This window comes from Plectropomus leopardus, chromosome 22 (genome assembly GCF_026936395.1).
Source record: "Plectropomus leopardus strain MGB_pleo_1.0 chromosome 22, ASM2693639v1, whole genome shotgun sequence".
NCBI lineage: Eukaryota > Metazoa > Chordata > Actinopteri > Perciformes > Serranidae > Plectropomus > Plectropomus leopardus.
The window spans coordinates 24,457,339-24,476,109 of NC_142197.1; the positions used below are offsets into that span (position 1 = coordinate 24,457,339).

The following is an 18,771-nucleotide window of genomic DNA, read 5'->3' on the forward strand; positions in this document are numbered from 1 at the left end:
CAGATTTTAAGACTGTGGACACGTCAGCTGGCACTAAAAAGGTATTAAGGCTTGATACTTAAATTTTACTATTGCTATCCCAAAAATAGTAGACAAAGCGTCCCCATAACTGTATTTTCATCAGTTTTGGAAAGAGTAATAAACAGTGACATTCAGCGTTAGCTGCTTACTACATATTACATCACCTATTCAATGGTAGGAAAGTCTGGCATGTTTTTACATCAGTGAATAATAATTAGAATCCATCAAATGTGCTGCAACAATCTAATGATGACATCACATTTGTTTTCTGTGCCTGTGGTCAAAAGTGGAAGTTCAGAGTCTGGAGAGGCTGCTGCAGTGGGCTAATTATTCAGCTGCCATCTTTTCTCCTGCAGCCCACAAGCAGTATGGGTAGGTGCTGTGGTTGGGAGCTGGAATCACTTAGAGCTCTGTCTAATGAGACATTGCAGACAGCAGGCCTCACAGGGAGGACTGCCTTTCCAGTTACCATGGTTCTATGAATAATAAATACTAATTGAGAGGATGATTGTTAGTGGACTTAGTCATTAACCCCCCCCCAGCTAGCTTCCTACGACATGGCGAAGGAACAGAAAAAAACTTTGAAAATGCTATCACGTCTTATTTATTACAACATGTTATGAGATGTCGTTACCATAGCCATTACTTCGAGCATTAAGTCTTTGGAAGATTCCATTAATTATATTAATCCTTGGAATTAAATACTGTCAGGCACTAAACCTCCAAAAACATAAGTGATTAAGAAGAAACAATCCTCCCTCTGTATTCCTTTTTTATATTAATCAGGCTGTCGGGCAGGGAAGCATGGCTGGCATTAACATCATCACCTATGTTGCCATTTGCATCCCCAGATAAACAAGTGCTTCCATGTTTAATTCATGAGACCGAGTGCTGCCTTCGAAATCACTTTAACCAGGTTATCCAATACCGTTCCTTTACAGGGAGGAATTCCTTCCCATTGAATTAGCCGATGTCTTTTATGACTGCTATCGATGGAAGGTTGTCTTCTAATACAACCATATCATCTTCAACTAGCGTCATTTAACAATAATTATTTTATGTTTAGACATTGCTAACTTACTGGTACATTGTTAATGTGATGATTGCAGCTTGGAAATCTGACTTCCAGCGTAATTGGTTAGCTAGCTAAAACGGACAAAATCGGCAAGCTACAGGAACAGCTTTTTTGTGCCAGCATATTAAAGTTCATGGTAAAATTCTAAGAAGCTGCTTTTGCCTCCTTCCTGAAATCAAATACCCACTGTCTGAAAAATGACTGGCTTGTAAAGACCAAAATCTGATGGCTGTCATTCTCACTGTTAATTGCATACGTGCCACGTGAGAATGAAAAGCTTGGAGGCTTTAAGGAGTACATAAGTGTCCACACAACCGATCAACATTAATTCCCACATGGTGAGAAAGTTTAGGTTGACAAACAACTTTGCTGACATACTTTTGTCTATGTGGAGTATCTAACTTATTCCAACTTCATCAAAAGTACACCAAGCAAAGCCGATCAGGGGCTGCTGAGTCATTATGTTAATCTGAAAAAATCCATCCTTTTTTCATTTATCTGTATCCATATCTCTGGTGGGACATGGCTGCCTGTCTGGTCTTCTCCCGATGATAAGCTAAAGGTCGATAAGGATGGTGGTGAATAAAGATGGAAGGACTGCTGGACCGTGTTAAATTAAATTAGCATTTGGCTCTGCTGAGGCAGACAGAAAAGTACAGGAACAGGTATTCCAAGCACATCTTGTTGGTTTTAATAACTGCCCCAAGAATACACCACGTTTGAACTCACATCCTTGGCAAGAAAATCAATTGGCAAGTTGGACTCAGATGTCCAAATAAGCAAAACCCGGAAACATGAAAAGCTTAATATGCTGTTGGCACCACAGCTTTCTTGCTGATATTGCCAGGTCAGACAGGTTTCAGGTGATTGCATCAGTGACACTGGTCAAAGATCTGTAAAGATGACATCTGGTTGATATGAAGGAGATACTTCTATCTGAAGTCCATCTCAAGACATCCAGACACTTGGGACAATATTCTTGGCTCAGTGCAGATTTGATTGTACTCGACAGCACTTGAGGTGTAACTCATGATGTTTCACAAGTCCATGAGAGCACAAGAACAGTCAGGAGTGCAGATTGAGAAAAGCCTCAAATCTATTGAGGAGATGGGGGACTGTTTTGTGGTTGGTGTCTCTCACAGGGTAGGGTTTGAGGCTCTGCCCACATGCACACAGATATATTTGAAAACGTAGCTTTCTCTTTGCATTTTGGCCTTTTCATTCACACGCAAACTGTGTTTTAGGGTCACTGAAAACAGGACTTTTTGTCAAAGATTTTCAGGAACTCTGCTCTTTTGATTTTCAGACAGAGAAAACTGAGTTTTTGGCTTATAACATCAATGTGTGCCATTGACTCCTTTGTGAGTTTCCACAAACAAGGGGGCATTTCGTGCAATGAACCGAACTGGTATTAGCTCTAACCTGCTAACAGGACTTTTACATGTTTACACATAGATGTACAATAATTCTACCACTGTATTAGGAGAAGAGGTGTTAGAATGTGCTACAGAGGTAGCTAGGCGGGTTTCAATTACAGATTTGCGCAAAATTTGGCAATATTTTCGAAATGTCAATAAAAGTGTGAGATGACTGCATGCCATTGACTGATGTTCTGTGACTTCTCTGGCAATAACTTTCCAAGAAGCATGGTGATGGATGTTCAAAACATTAGCAGCTTGCAGCCACCACACTAGCCATCATTATTTCCAATCAAAGGCCATGTAGGCATGTTACACGAGCCATATTGGAAAGGCAAGCCCCTTATAAGTGGGAGCAACCACGAATTAGGGTTTTGTGGGAGGTGATAGTCCACGATTTCACAAAGGAATTGTGGATTCAAAACTTTCCATTAGGCATAATTATATTCGCAATTTAAATTAGCACAATTTAAAGGTTAATGGAAACCTGCCTATTGTTCCAGGTAGCCTTCTGGTAATAGCTCTGTATTAGGCTTCTGATTTAGCTTTAGGATTCTATCACAACCTTTTGGTTTGGCATGCTCTTGACAGCATGTCAACTGCATTAACATTTGTACAGGGAATATTTCTACTAAAAGTAAAATACCCATGTTCATGTGGACTAAGTCTGAAGCAAATGCCAGAGTACAAACAGGACAATGACTCCAAAACATTAAATTGTGAAGATTCTGACCACAAAGGCGTGATTCTGTGGAGGATTTTCTCAGTAAGCTCAAGAGCAATTTGGGAGTCAAATCTTTTTCACAGTAAAATTGAAATGTACTCAAGTGGCACTAAAGAAGATGGCACTTTTTTAAATACTCTTTCAGAATCAGGCAATTGACATGGCTACAAGCACACTTCTATCAGAGACCCTACTGAAAATACTTGATTAATCCTCCTTTTTCACTTTTCGGCTGAAAACCAGTGAGCACTCAAAATGACAAAGCAGAATTCTGTTCTTGAACTCAAGTCATTATAAAGTGCCACATGGTGAATTCTCTAACTCATATTTTTGACCATCTTTTTCAGGATCTCATGAATGGCTGTTTCACTGGTTAGAAAAACAATGACCCACCTTATATTATGACTTGCAAAAATCTGTTTTTTTTTCCCAGTTATGTTTGTGGTATTTTTCTGTCATTGCTGTGCGTTTGCTCTTGCTGACAAAATCATGAGATTGCAAGCAGAGTGCCATTGTGCCAAAAACCAGCGTGCTTCTAAGACATCTATTCTCAGTGCAAAGTCTAAGACCCACTTTCCACCAAAACACCAGCAGCTTTTCTTTGTGCTGCCTCATCTGAACGAACCTCCTGCCTGTTTGTGCCTCACCTCCCAACTGTGCACCATGTGCTCTGCGCTGGACACCAAAATACCACACAGACAATTTCAAGGTCAGTTAAAACTGTTGGTGCATTGCTTGTGCTGGTAATTGTGCCACCATGAAAATAGTCCTCAAACTGAAAGCAACCTAGATCAGTGCCAAAGTGAAAACTAATGAAAAAATAGCCTTGGAGAGAAGATGCTCTTGCTCATCTTCAGGAGAGTTTGACGTTTAGTCCATGAATGTAAGACAATGCCATTTTTTGGACACAGTGCTCATAATATGTATAATTATAGCTGCTGCAGAAGAATTGATGAACAACTATACAGTAGCATTTGCATTCTACATCACATGGGGATTAAACTTGTTATCTCAGACACCAAAGGCAAGTCACTACACCAGTGAGCTATTTGCCAAGAGAGAAACCAGAGATGGCTTCACCTTCACACTATAACTAAGCCGACCACCAGGGGGCAGGATATCAGCTGTCTGCGCACAGGCGGGCAAAGATTGATTTGCTCCATATGTGAAAAACTGATGTTTAAAGATGCCACTTTCCCAAAGACTGCCATAGTTTACATGAGGGCAGAATTCAAAATGCTGCAGACATAAGATTCTGAAATGTTTCACACTTCATCTACCATGAAAGCAAAATTTTGACAAATTTGATCATGAACCACAAAGATTTATCTAGCAAGATTTGCAAATGTTTACATTCTGGTATAAGTTGTAAGCCGCAAAGCTGTAGCACGTATGAATGATTTGTTATGTATTTTAAACTTTTGAAATTTAGATGGTTGCTATAGCGTCACCATCAGGATTATTGGCTTGTGTTTGCAGCTGAGAAAGTTTGGCATGGGACTGGACCTATGTGCAAAGTTTGGTTTATTTTTATGAATGGGAAGTTGTATTTCCCCGGAAGAATATTAATAACACTGAGAAAAACAAGAGGGGGCCCTAATCACATCAATACAACAAACAGAATCATACATTAGGCATTAAACCTTTATGTTATGCCTCTAAAGTTGCGTCATTGATTGGTCAAACTGAATTTCACATTTCCTGCTAAGACCAGAGAAGACTGAGTATGGGATGTGATGTATCTGTACTCTGATGAGTGATGATTTATGGGTAGCTCTCTGTAAATGAGTGCAGCTTAGGAATGGATTTCAGGTCAGTCTCCTCCCTGTAGCTGCTGCTGCTGCTCCTTCATCCCTTCATCCCTTTGAGACTTTTCCATCTCTTTTCTCACCACAAACACTTCCACACTTGTAAACATGCGCCTGAAGCAAAATCATTACTTGTGATGGCATTTACAGCCAGATTACTTTAGCACTTGGAGTGCTCTTTGGAGAGTGATTTGCTCCTGGAGCAGGAGTTGAGTGAAGGTTAGACATAAACCAGAGGAATGGACATTAGGTCTGTTAGCTGATGTGAAAAGATGCTCAGAAACAGAGTGAGATAACAGCAGCAGTGAGTGGTAGTCAGGCTGCTTTCATGTGCAAAGCCTGTCTGCGTTGTTACAATAATGCTACAGTAAATGATGTGCTGCCCCCAAGTGGTCAATAAATTAGCATACGCTTACCCACAATGCAGCGCAATGAAATGACGTCATGTACTAGTTGTTTCTTAAAGCTCCCAGTGATTTACTAGCTCTGCAGAGACTGTCAGAGTAGAGACTGAATAAAAAGCACTGCATTCTGTGTCTTGGGATTCTGAGGGAGTAGAAATCCTCAGTAAAGACAGACAAGCCGAGACAGATGCAAACTGTGTTATGTTAGATGCAAAATGATGCATATTAACTGGGCAGTACATTAGCTCATTTTCTCCCTACCTTCAATGCAGTCTGGCAGTCCAACAATGGAATAAGTCCTTGGAGAATGTAATGATTCTCATTTTTAAAGGCCCACTTGTTTTCACCCTTTTAAAGTGACAGTTCGGGGTTGTATGAAACACTTTTGTATAGTCAATGTCAAATAGTTAAACATGCCCAGTGTAATTTCGAAACACCCAAGGTGACGTCTTTAAAAGGTATGTTTCATTTGACCACCAGTCCAAAATTCCAACGGCATTCATTTTAATAAAATATGTGACAGAAAAAGCATTAAAATCTAAAATTTACTAAGCATGTAACCAGAAAATGTTTGGGGTTTTTCTGCTTTAAATAATTACTCGATGACCTACACAGTCGCATGTGAATTTTCTGTCAACTGACTTACTTAACAAGGTAATAACATATTAAATTTACAAAAATCATCTTTTTAACCCTTTGAAACCTGGATCTACAAGAGTTAATTATTTTACGATTGCACAAGCTTTTAAAACTATAAAACTTAAGCAAATTGGTTTGCTTTCTTTTTGAAGCATGGCAACGAGTAACTTGGAAAAAGAATCCCCTACAAATTGCAAGAAATAAGGAAAAGAAAGAAAATTAAAAGAAAATTAACTGAAATTAGTTATACATCAATAAATAAGACAGAAATATAAGAAAGACAGATACATTTATACATTTATACATTTATACATTCAATTTAAAAATAATTATTAGAAAGTAATTATTAATCCTAATGATATATTTCGAGTAACTACATTCACATTTTGAGCACTTTTGTCAAGCACTTATTGTGTTTGTTTTTAAATCATTTTTCTTTTCTTTATTAGTGAGCAAATTTTAAGTTAATTTATTGCAATTTTTAACTCTGGGTAATTTCTAATGAAGTTGTTCATTGCCTTACATGTTTCTGGTTGAAGATTAAGTCAATTTGCTCAGGTTTCAAGGAGTTATATGTATTTATTTGTTAAAACAGGTTTGTTAGAAGTTGTTGCAGCTCTGTTATTTGGGACCTGCACTATTTGCATACTGCAATTATTATTATATATATATTTTTTGATCAGCACATAGTTTTCAAATGTGAACAAAATTATCTTAAGTATCATTTTTCTACCTGGCGCTCAGAAACATAACATTAGTTCTTTATGGTTATCGACTGAAACTTGATTGGATGCTGTCAGATTAGTTTAAAAAAATGGACCTTGTGTGTTGCCTTGCTGGGAGTAAACAGTGTTGATGACAATTTGATTCAGGAAATAAATTAATTTGTGGCACACTTTTTAAATACAGGTCAACAGATTATCGTCCTGGCCAATTATTTGGCATTTTGCCAATTATCCGTATCAGCATTTTAAAAAGTAAAGTGTCAGCATGGGAAGAACTTTTACTTTTAAAAACCTCAGTTATTTTTTTTAAAGTTTTTTTCATTTTCACTTGGCTTTATTAAAAAAGTCGCAGGAAATGTATATGATGTTGAAAGTTTCAGTTTATAGGCATTTAAGTTTTGTATTGGAGTTTAATCTACTTCAAATTCTTAATGGTGACAGAAAGATTTTCATTTTTATTGGAAATGCATATTGCTTCAAATATCGGTTATCGGTCTCATTACCTACTAATCATTGGTATCGGTATGCCTTGAAAAACCAATATTGGTCGAATATCAAGATAACATACTTTTTAATCTTTGTGTTTGGGTGAAGGTTTGAAGTGTTTTCAAGTCAAAAGGCTCAAGTCTAAGTGAAGTCATGAATCATTGGTATTAAAGTCAAAGTCCAGGTGCTTCTTTGATTTTGTCAAGTCGAGTCTAAAGTTATACATTTGTGACACCTCTGCCAGTAATCCAAAGTCAGACACCTCTGCCAGTAGTCCAGTCAGACACCATAATATGTGTAAAGGTCAGATCTTCCTGGTCTGGTCTTACCTGTGATGGGGATTCCTCCGAGCCCGGTACTGTGACGTCCTGGCAGCACTGTCAAGTCCAAGAAGCTGCTGTGTGATTTGACTGTGTGGTTCAAATGCACAAAGTTACTACGTGACGACGTGGAACCCATCCAGGAGCCACAAGATGCTGACGAGGAGGAGGACGAGGAGGAGGAAGAGGAGGAGGATGAAGATGATGATGATGAAGGGTGAGCGGGGAAGCTAAAGGAGCTGTAGTCTCCCCTGTGAGGATGCTGGGAGAAGTGGTGAGAGGGTGGCAGATGGGTGGGGAGTCCTCCTGGGGGCCCAAAGCCTTTGTTTAGCAGGGGTCCGTGTGTTCTGTGGGAGAAAGGGCCAGGCGACAGCGAGGAGCCGAGGCCGTCTTCCACCGAGAGCTCCTTCTCTATGAGGTCGGCCAGAGCCCTGCGAGTGATGTCAAACGGGTCGAAGCCCAGGTCGTCCTCCTGCTGCTGTTTGGACGAGCCAAAGCCGAACGCCGCCTGCCAGTCTGTGGACGACGACACCGGCATGGTATCTATACACACACACACACACACACACACACACACACACGTACAGGAGATAAAATGCGACACAGAATGAGTATTCAGCATTTATATACAACACATGGACAAATGGCCAGCTATAAACACAGGACACACCTTGTGGGAGGAGGTTGGTGGGGCAGTACTACATAGTATATACATCAAAACTATGGCTGTCAAAATAATGTATTAATTTTGATTAATTAATCACAGAAACAATAACTTGTTGAAAAAATTTACTGACTCATCCCATTGACCCAGTGCCTCATTGAAGTCCACAGTGGATTTGTAACATGGGTTTCGTGCCAGAGTACTTCAAGACTGAAATATCACCTTGATGCAAAGCATTTAGCAGCGAACCCTGAGGTCCAAGCTAGCACAGCCTTGATGCTAGCGCTAGCTGCCAGCCTCGTCAGCCTCGACCAGGCGTTCAGAAGCAAACAGTGAAAATGGTGTTTTGATAATTATTTTGACTCTATACCATCTTTTACTTCAGTTTAAAAGTCTCTCTCAATATTTCAAAATAAAAGTCCCCTGACAACATCTCTGTTGATAGAATTCCATCAGTTGTTGACACAAGGCATTTTATTTTTAAATATTTGCAGGACGTTGCTTCTGACAAAGTGGAAGATTTTACCATTACGATTTGTGCTTGTAAATGTGAATTGAATTTATTAAATACTTCCACCGCAAAAAATGAATTATACTATTAATTTAGATTAATTAATCAAAGAGCATGTAATCATTTTTTGAAACTGTTTGACAGCCCTAATCGAAACGTTTTATATTGTTTGCAATTTTGTGCTACAAATTGTCATTCAAATATTGGAAGTCATCACTGGCAAACAAACTGACTTTTTTAATTTCATTTTTTAGATGCCCCTGTACCACTCTCAAAATGCAATTTAGTTTGAGTGCTGATATTTTAACTGGCTGGTGGCCAAATGAGGTGTTTGGAGAATTGGGATATTTATTTAATTATTCTTTAGTTTATTTTCATTTCAATGAAGATTTACTTTAAGCTACTCTGATTTATGATTTTAGAATGTTTTTTTTGTACTGGAAGTGTATGATGTACATTTTACAACAAAGGAAATTGATAATATTGTACATTCACACACTACTGTGTTCACAACTTTGTTAAAAATATCGAGTGTGTATTGAACTTTTAATCATCTGCGATAACAAACTGACATCTGCCTGCAAGTTACATCATAGCAGCGACTATTGTAATGCAATGTAACTGACATCAGTTTTATCGCTCAGGGTTTGAGCACATTAAGCTTCTAAAAGTAGATTTTTTTCTGTATTGTTAGTTATTTTGTATTGTGCACTTTCTCAAAGAAATCTGAGACTTTCTTAAGAACCAATACAGCCTTCTATCAGCAGAAAGATTAACCAGCTACAATTCTTGTTTGTCACAAACAGCTTCTCCTCACACAGCAGGCCGGTTTTTACTCCTCTGTGAGGCTCACCTGAGGTGAAGAGGCTCTGTGGCTCGGGTGCTGTGGGCCAGTCAGCGTTGCTCTGTGGGGAGCTGGGGAAGCCGCTCAGTCCGCTGGGGAGCGGGTTGGGATGCCTGAAGTTACTGTTGTCTGAGAACAGCGACTGGGAGTCTGCAGAGGCCACCTCGAATGGGGAGCGAGCTGTGTGGCCTGTCACACTGATGGGAACCACCAGGCTGGGCTTACTGAGGCCAGGAGGGGGTGACGGTGAGTCACTGCCAGGGAGCTGCAGGACACAGGAGAGGAGAGCAAATTACCTGTCTTTTTTTTATTTTATTAGATTTATTAGATAAGACAGATCGATAACGTAAAATGCGAAGAGAGAGAGGGGACAACATGCAGCAAAGGGCCACGAGTCGCACCCGAGGCCGCTGCAGCAAGGACACTGCCTTCACTCAGCCACCGGACGCCCCGTCCGCTGAAGGTTTGATTAAAAAACTGTCAATGTGCCCTTCAGATCCACAACAAAAAAACACATCGGTATCACCACTGTCGCAACCTCACCAAATATATTTCTCATTTTGAAAATTCAATAATGCACTCAAATGTTTGACCTCTCTTTAATACTTAAAAAAATCCCTTGAAATAAATAATGAGAAAAACTTGATTTTCATAAGTAATCACCTCAAAAACACGTGTTCTTACTTATGGTAAATAATAACTCAGTTGCCATTATAACACAGTGCATAAGTACTTAATTACAATATTTGCAGTATTTCAATATTTTGTACTTAATCACATTATTTATTGGGTAATTTAGTACATAAGTACTTCATTACTATAATTATACCACAGTGCATTAGTACTTAAATACAATTTTAATATATAAAATGTATTTACAATGTTTATATGGTAATTGAGCACATAAATACTTTATTACAATATTTATAATATTTCAATATTTAGTATATATTTACAATATCTATATGGTAATTAAGCACAAAAACACTTCATTACAGTATTTATGAACACACGAACACAACTTAAAAACTGGGTTCATGTTTATGGTAATGAAGTACATTTTTATGGTAATAAAGCCATTTTTTACTTGTAATTAAGTACACAAGTAGGTATAGGGATAATAATATTTGTAAAAGTTTATGACCTGGTGTTTTGTACTCAGTTTACATCAAATTATGTCATTGATTTACCTGGTACAATTCACCTCTCCTTGTTTTACATAAAGTTAATGTTTTATTGTGCACTGTCCCTGTCTAGATAAAATTACATTTTATGTCAACTAAACAGAAAAATTGCAGATTGTGTTTCTTACCAGCTGTGAGGTTTCACCATTGCTGATGACGTCTGTCAGTTTGGTGCTGGGGCTGTTAAATAAAAGCACAAAAAAGGAGGTATTATATTTGCACACCCGATGACTGAGGAGTGTTCCAGCCTTATCTGATCCTGTCAGTGTTAATACGTTTTATAGTTACCATAAACTGTTGTATAAAGCCAGTAAGAAATAATGTCCAGCACAAAAAAAATTAAGGCAAATAACCTGAAGCCTACAGCCTCTGTTCTCACACTGCAAATTCACCCATACAACAACAGAGCCATGTCATACTCACCACTCTACTCATCTCACGTTATCTTTTTAACAGATTTTACATGTTTTGGTTTTCCCTAGTCAATGTTAGGCTTCTGTCAATAAAAATCAAGGTCTCTTTCTATTTAAAGTTAATCAATAACAGGTGAGCTAGAGGACTGAAGTGAAAAATTTGCTAGGGGTGTTGTGCTGCCTTCACAGTGCCTTAAATCACTAGTAATTCACTGATATGCATAAGGCCATCATGTAAAACTAGGCCATCTCTGCAGTACAGACTAATACTTTTGTCAGTCCTATACGACCAGAAAAAACAGAAAAAAGGGTGTTTTTGCTCAAGAGGTAGAAAACCTACAACTAGCAGAATGCACTGTGCTTAATGTAATGTGGAATGGTCTGTATGAAACAATGGCCATATCTTGTATTACAGCTTAACAGTAAGCTAAAGCATTTTTTTTAAACATTTGAGGCAAGAAATATGCAACTCAGTCACAGAATCCTGGTTTATATTCGATCAGTGCTGCTAAGTTCACAGACTCTCGCTATTACAGTGAAACGGAGCAATAACATTCGTTTCTGTAAACATTTTAGATGTGAAATAGGCAGCGCAGTAACATAACGTTGATTTTTATTCAATAAGCTCTGCCTAGTTTTATCCTTTGATTTTAAGGTTCTAGTTTACCTGGCGAGGTCCCGGTTTGAGGAGAAAGGTGTGAGCGCCGGTACAGGGCCAAGGCTGAGGTCAAGCTCGGGTCCCTCAGGGGACAAGTGTTCAGAGTCAGAGCCATTTAATGGTGGACTCCTCCTGTGTTCTGATGACAGACCGTTGGTCATCTTCCCGTCTTTACTGGAGCTGTTAGACCTGAGACAGCACACACAAATAAAGATTATTATTGTCAATATTGTTTAACCAACATCAGTCATATTCATTAATATCAAATATTCATTAATTTTCAGAGTTTTAACACTTTTTACAACATACTACATAAGTAGTATAGTAAAGTAGTAAAGTACATTTTTTTGATGATCACAACCTGTCATATGTCAGTGATTAGTAGCAACATTGATTGTGACAGTGCACTTAGTGGAAAGCATGTATTTTCTCCATATATCAAATATGGTAAAAAAAGAAAAAAAAATGGCACTGAAAATAGTAAAAATGACTAATTCCACATCAAAAGCCCAGAATGACACCCAGAAATAGTACAATGCATGTTTTTTCTGCTTTGGTGGCTGTGGGATCAAAAATTGCAGTTTGAATGGGTTTCAATGGAGCATCTTATGACTATAAGAGTATGAATGTAACAATTTAGTTTCCACAGCGTATTTTAGACTTATTGTAGGAGCTGAGCTGGATATTCTCTGATTAAACAATACACAATCTTGCCAAAATTTATACCAAAAGCATGAGTACAGCCAAAGCTTTCAAAAAAAGAAGAAGAATAAAAACAGTGTATAATGCGCCAAAAGAATCACAGGTTAATATATAGCTGAGCAGAAATCTAAATTTGCAGAGTAATGTTCCACAAACATCTGATCTTTGTCATTCTTGTAGTTCATTAGTTTGACTTTTAAAACAATCTGTATTTATTTGAATAAAATTAGTACATTAGTAGATCTGAGTTTTCTTTCTGAGTTGAAAAAAAAGTTTTTTTCTGAGTAAGAAAAGGACATGAGGAAGGTGATAAATGACTACTGAGAGACGAACACACAGTGTCAGACACTTTGGAATACCTCTGTAAAGAGCTGGCTTTGCCCTTTGGCTTGTCTCCTGACACAGCAGTGGTCTGCAGGAAGGTTGGGTTCATTTTGTAGAGGTCTTGTAGTAATTTCTGCTCATACTCCTGATGCTTTCCTGCCTGGAGGCCAAACGACAGATTAGAGGGAGAGAGCTCTGCTTTCATAAAAACACCAGTACTACAGTGGTAAACTGTGAGGACTGGAAGACGGAACTTGAGGCAACCTGAAGAATACTTCTGATGCAAAATGATAATTTTAGGGCCCGCTTTAATATTACACAAACTTGTATTGCTCTGCGAACAAAAAGCATGTTTCAAAATCAAGCTTTAAAAATGATTAGACATTAATATTATTTTCTACTTTGATTGAGTTAATTTTTCAACCAACATCAGTTCTAATTATTAAATATATCACAAAAATGAATTATTTTCAATATATTACATGCTAAGTTGATTTTTTTTATTATCAGAGCCTAGGATATGTCAATAATTAGCAACAACATTGATTTTATACCTAATTTTTTTTAGTGTGTGAAATACACACACACATACCACTCTGCACACAAAATGCGTTTTTCAAAATCAGTCTATAAAAAAATATCTGCTTTTACTGAACTTTTTCTTCAACTAACATCAGTCCTAATCATAAATATCAAATATTCATTAATTTTCATACTTTTTTCATAGTGTTTAAAACTCTTTAAATGCCAGGTTTTTGTCATGATGCCACTATGTTTTTAGATGAAAGAAATTCTACTAAACTACATGCAAAGTTGATTTTATTTTATTTTTATTATCACAGTCTGGGATATGTCAATGATCAGCAGCAACACTGATTGACAGTGCACCTAGAGGAAACATCATGTATTTTCTCAACATGTCAAATGTGATTAAAAAAACATGACATCATCAGGTGGAAAACAGTCAAAATGACAAATTCCATGGCAAAAGCCCCAAATGACACCCAGAAATAATACAATAAATGTTTTAATGTTTTGATGGCTGAAGGATCAAGAATTGCAGTTTGAATTTGTTTCAATGGAGCATTTTTTGCACTTAACAGAATGAATGTAACAATTTAGTTTCCACAGTGTATTTTACACTTATTGTTGGAGCTGAGCTTGAAATTCTCTGATTAAACTGAAATACACAATATTGCCAAAATGTATGCCATATGCATGAACACGGCCAAAATAATTTAAAAAATAGGAATGAAAAGTGCATAAAATCCACCAAACAAACCCCCTAAGGGTTAAGGAAGTATAGAGTGGTATATGGCTTAAACACCTGAGCTGTTATTGTTCAGGATCCCCTCTGTTTATTTACATGATATACTCACTGCACGCCTTAGCAAGACATGTCAGACGGGTTATTGTTTGGACAAGTCTGGCTATCCAGTGATGCCGTTGGTTGGCATAGTTTGAAGCAATATGAATTGTTTTGGATACCATGCTAAACGTCCACAGGTTTTAATAACCGATACATATTTGGTTATGGATGGATAGAGGAGCATGTCGGTGTTCCAGGGATATTAAAGCCTGGTTGACGAGACATTGACAAATGTGAAGTAAAGCAAACAGTTTCGTGCAGCTCCGTTGCACTGTTACCATGGATGCACACAAATAAATTGCAAAGATTTCTTTGATAATGAAACAAATGTCTCAATTTGTTGATTTTTTAAGTACTGAAGTCAATGCTATGCTCTTTTCTAAAAATGATATGGAATACTTGAGATAGCTGTCACTCCAACAGTATGTGTATTTTATCTGAGCAGAAGATAAGTGTCTTGTGCCTGCACTTGCCTGCATCTCTTCTTTAGTGAAACTGGCAGCTTCGTCTCCCAGCTCGTGCAGATACATGCAGTCAGGTTTGGGGCACTGCATGCTCTTTAAAAAGTAACTGCAGTATTTTGTTGTTCCTAAAGAAGCCTGAAAAACAAAACATATATTCTGGAATACAATACCTCAGTTCAGTTATTTAAACAACAACACTGTCCGTTGCTAGACCGTTACGAGGGTTTGACCAACTTTCTGGAGTAGTACGTGGAAGTGTTTGAAACCGTTTCCTGTCACAGAAGTAGTGCACTATATAGTGTGTTCACCATTTTGTAGTAGTGTTCAAATTCTCCACTGTTAATTTTATCTACAAGATGTACATATGATGTGCCCAACATTTTACTCCCACAATGCAATGCGACTGTGCATTTCCGGAGGAAGAAAATTCCAGCATAGTGTCCGAAGTCTACTTTTGGTTATTCTTTATATAGGTCACTATTTAATACAAATTACATAGAGAATAGTGAGTGAGTGCTGTAACTGGATTGCAAATGCCCAAAACTTAGTTTGTTCAAATATCTTTGTTTTGGTTTTTTTTGGTGTTTTTTTTTTAGGTTTGATCCAAATATTCATGGCATGAAAAAAAAAATGAAAATTTGATGGGTTTGTGCTGCAGCTCAATGGAGTTTCCATTGTTGGCTATCGCATTGGAGCATTGTTTGGCCCTCACGTGACTAAAAACTATGATTACATTATGATGCTACCCTGAAATGCTCCTTGTCACCCAACTGATGAGCATCCAGAATTCTAGAATTTCTGCAAGTGCAATGATTAAGAAGCGGCAGAGTAATATTTTCAGTGATGAGGAAAGTTGTGCTGTCATGCAGATTTGAGCACATTCGAAATGTCTTGCTGACCAATCAGGTTGCTTGGTCGGAGCTCCTTGTTGTTTAATATGAATTTGGAAACTTTCTTTTTTCTAAATGTGCTATTTTTATCTCTGGAGCTCACCTTGAGTGTTCTGCCATCGACCACTACATTGTTGACACACTGGATGGCTCTGAGAGCGTCTTCAGAGCGAATATATGTGACGTAGGCACTGGCACTGGGCCCCTGGAACAAAGAAAACACATAAAACTGATATTAAAAAACTGGCCTGATCCGCATGGCAGCCTGACAGATGTTCCCTCTGACCTGCCGTCTCTGAGCGGAGCCTCACCTGTGAGCCAGCGTATGATGTGCTGTTGTTGATCACAACTTTGTGGATCTTCCCAAATTTCCCAAAATATTCTGGCCTCTTTAGAACCTGTTAAAAACAGAGGACACAGAATCCAATGTAAGCGTCATTATCATCAGTCATCATGGTTATTGCTCATAAAGCATAAGTTTAAATGGCAATTCAGGGAGCCTTTTAACCCTTTGAAACCTGAGAAAATTAGCTTGATTTCTCTCAAAATCATGGGAAGAGAGAATAAGCAATGAAAGAATATATTACCCAAAAATTAGCCAAAAAAATTAAATGAAAATGAATAACAAAGATTTTTTTAAGTTAACAAGGCAAACAAGACTTCTCTTATTATAATAATTTTGTAACATATAATTTTGTAAGTATAAAGTATTTGCTCATTAAGTACAAGCTTAAGTGGTCACTAAGTGAGCATTTTCACCTTTTAAAATCCTGAAAAAATGAAGGAAAGGAAAAAAAAATCAAGAAATTCGTAAGAAGTACAGGAAAATTAACCAGAAATTAATAACAAAAGAAGAAAAAGAAAGCACCCCCTCCCCAAAAAAAATTAAAAAGCAAGAAAAAAAGTAAAAACAAACAAACAAGGCAAATAAGACTTGCAAAAAGTTCTTAAAATTAGATAATTCTGTAACATAATTTTAAATATGTAATTATGATAATAAGAAATAATTTTTTTTTCTCTTTTCATTTTCCCTGTATATTTTTTCTACTATTTTATTTTAACATTTCTTGCCATATTGCTTACTGCCTTTTTTCCTGTGTTTTTGAAAGAATTGCTCCAATTTGGGTTCAAAGCTTTAAATATTGTGAGAGGCTTCTGAACACAGCACAAGAAAGTAAGATTGCTTCAGGTTTCAAACGGCTAACTGTTATGTAGAAGTCACATCCTTGCCCTATTTCTGATGCAGCAGGAGGTTTAAGTATAAACCCTAAAACTTTTTCTGGGATAGGAAACAAAATTAACTTATTTTCTAGGAAAGAAGTACAAGCAGTTCTATTAGAAAAAGTCTGCAGACAAAAAGGCACTTGTACAATATTCCTCCAAAGACAGAAATCCTCTGCTGAATGTAGACTGAGAGCTGAGAATCCAAGTGTTTGTGTTGGTGTCAGGGCTCGGAGCTGGATGGCAGTTTTGACATTCTGCTCAGTGTTGGCAGTAAGCTCACAGTGGGAGAGGAGGGTCATTTCTTTGTGTGGCCTTTGTGTGACTGAAGCTGTCCTGCCTGCTCAGCCTCTCATCCTCTTCCTCCAAAACACAAAGACAGGCTCACACCAACAGGAAGAAAGAAAGACATGGGTGAGAGGGAGACCCTCAAGACAAAGAGACACTTTTCTCCCGGCTCTCAGGTTGTCCTGTCGTACAGTAAGAAAGCAGTTGTTATGCAAAAAGGAACAGCAAGGTTCAACGTTTGGGTTCTTTCACTGCGCTGTTCAGGAAAGTGGGTCAGAAATTTACTCTCCTAAGTAGATTTTTATTTGCCCAGGTGGTGTTTTATTTATTGTAAGGGATGCATGATATATATCTCGTTGAAATTATTCCCCAATAATAGGACATTTTTTTATTCTGCATTTTTTTCTGACAAGGGCAGCATCTAAACACCCTGATACAGCAGGTGTCAGTACAACTGAGCTAAGTGATTTGATTTCTTTAAAATAAAAAAAGAAATAAATAAAATGAGGAAAAAAGGCAAGAGGTTTCCCACAAATTGTGAGAAATTGTGAGCACGTGCGTGGAGGCTGACAGTTCCCTCTAATGCTGTCTCACTATGACTTTAATAGATCAAAATAAATCTGACAAGATTCCCTCTATTCTTAAATCTCATCTGCCAATACCATCACTTTATTATGACCGTACATTTGTGACAACAAACAAGAAATGTTAAAGATCCACTTTGTAATGGTATTAATGCTGCAGAATGGAAAAACAGTTTTGGGGAAAACGTCATCTGGGGTGTGTGTGTGTGTGTGTGTGTGTGTGTGTGTGTGTGTGTGTGTGTGTGTGTGTGTGTGCGTGTGTGCGTGCGTGTGTGCGTGCATGCACATGTGCGTCCTTTTGAACTTAGTTTTAACAGCATATTATGTATGTGAGTAATTCACATAGCCAGACTCAAGTGTTTGCAGTGCCTTATACTTATTTAATATGGTGCCTTCAGAAAGCCTGAGCATTGCCCTTCACTGCTGGAAAGATGATTAATAGGTTCAAGGATATTTATGGCATGTAACGTCATCATAGACGCCATCAGGCACTGACGCCACGCTGCTGCTGCTGCTGCTGTTGTTTTCCAGGACTGCTGAGTGTGGGAGATGTTGGCAGACTGAAATGCGGCTGCACAATTGCATCCCATTCATGTCATGCTTATTCTAGTACATGATAGAGCTTTGCAACAGAGTCATCAGAGCAGGGTTAAATTATTCCTTCAAAATACCCACAATCATTACAGCAGCATACACTGTGATAACTTACTGTACCGTGTGTGTGTGTGTGGTCTTACCTCCGGGTCAGCCAGCCTCTGAGACAGCCCCACTACAAACACAAGGTTTCTCTGGACCACTCGGACACTCGCCAGGTGTTTTCTGTTCTCTGTGATCTTCTGCTTCTTCTCGTTCTGCTTCTGCTTCTTCTCATTCTTTATCCTCTGCAGCTCCTCCTGTGACAGAGGCTTGTACACTGCTGGGTCTTCTGGGTAGGGCTGCAGAAAACACAACAATCATAAAAAACATGTTTACTGAAAGTTACACTTTTTTTTTTTAGAGACAAAAGTAGCAAAAACCTTTGTTCATCTCCTACAT

The 18,771-nt window shown here is 38.0% G+C and overlaps 1 protein-coding gene across 1 annotated transcript in view; it reads right to left on the reverse strand.

The window, feature by feature from the left end:
- The window catches only part of cnot4b (CCR4-NOT transcription complex, subunit 4b), a 36,188-nt gene that overhangs the window by 6,486 nt on the left and 10,931 nt on the right, over positions 1-18,771 (reverse strand). The window contains exons 3-11 of the mRNA XM_088072682.1: positions 18,474-18,671; positions 15,955-16,041; positions 15,747-15,848; positions 14,759-14,888; positions 12,956-13,076; positions 11,904-12,083; positions 10,952-11,003; positions 9,649-9,904; positions 7,630-8,163 (exon numbers count right to left, since the gene is read on the reverse strand). Of these exons, the coding sequence (XP_087928808.1) occupies positions 7,630-8,163; positions 9,649-9,904; positions 10,952-11,003; positions 11,904-12,083; positions 12,956-13,076; positions 14,759-14,888; positions 15,747-15,848; positions 15,955-16,041; positions 18,474-18,671 (1,660 nt within the window). The remainder of the gene's footprint in view (positions 1-7,629; positions 8,164-9,648; positions 9,905-10,951; positions 11,004-11,903; positions 12,084-12,955; positions 13,077-14,758; positions 14,889-15,746; positions 15,849-15,954; positions 16,042-18,473; positions 18,672-18,771) is intronic.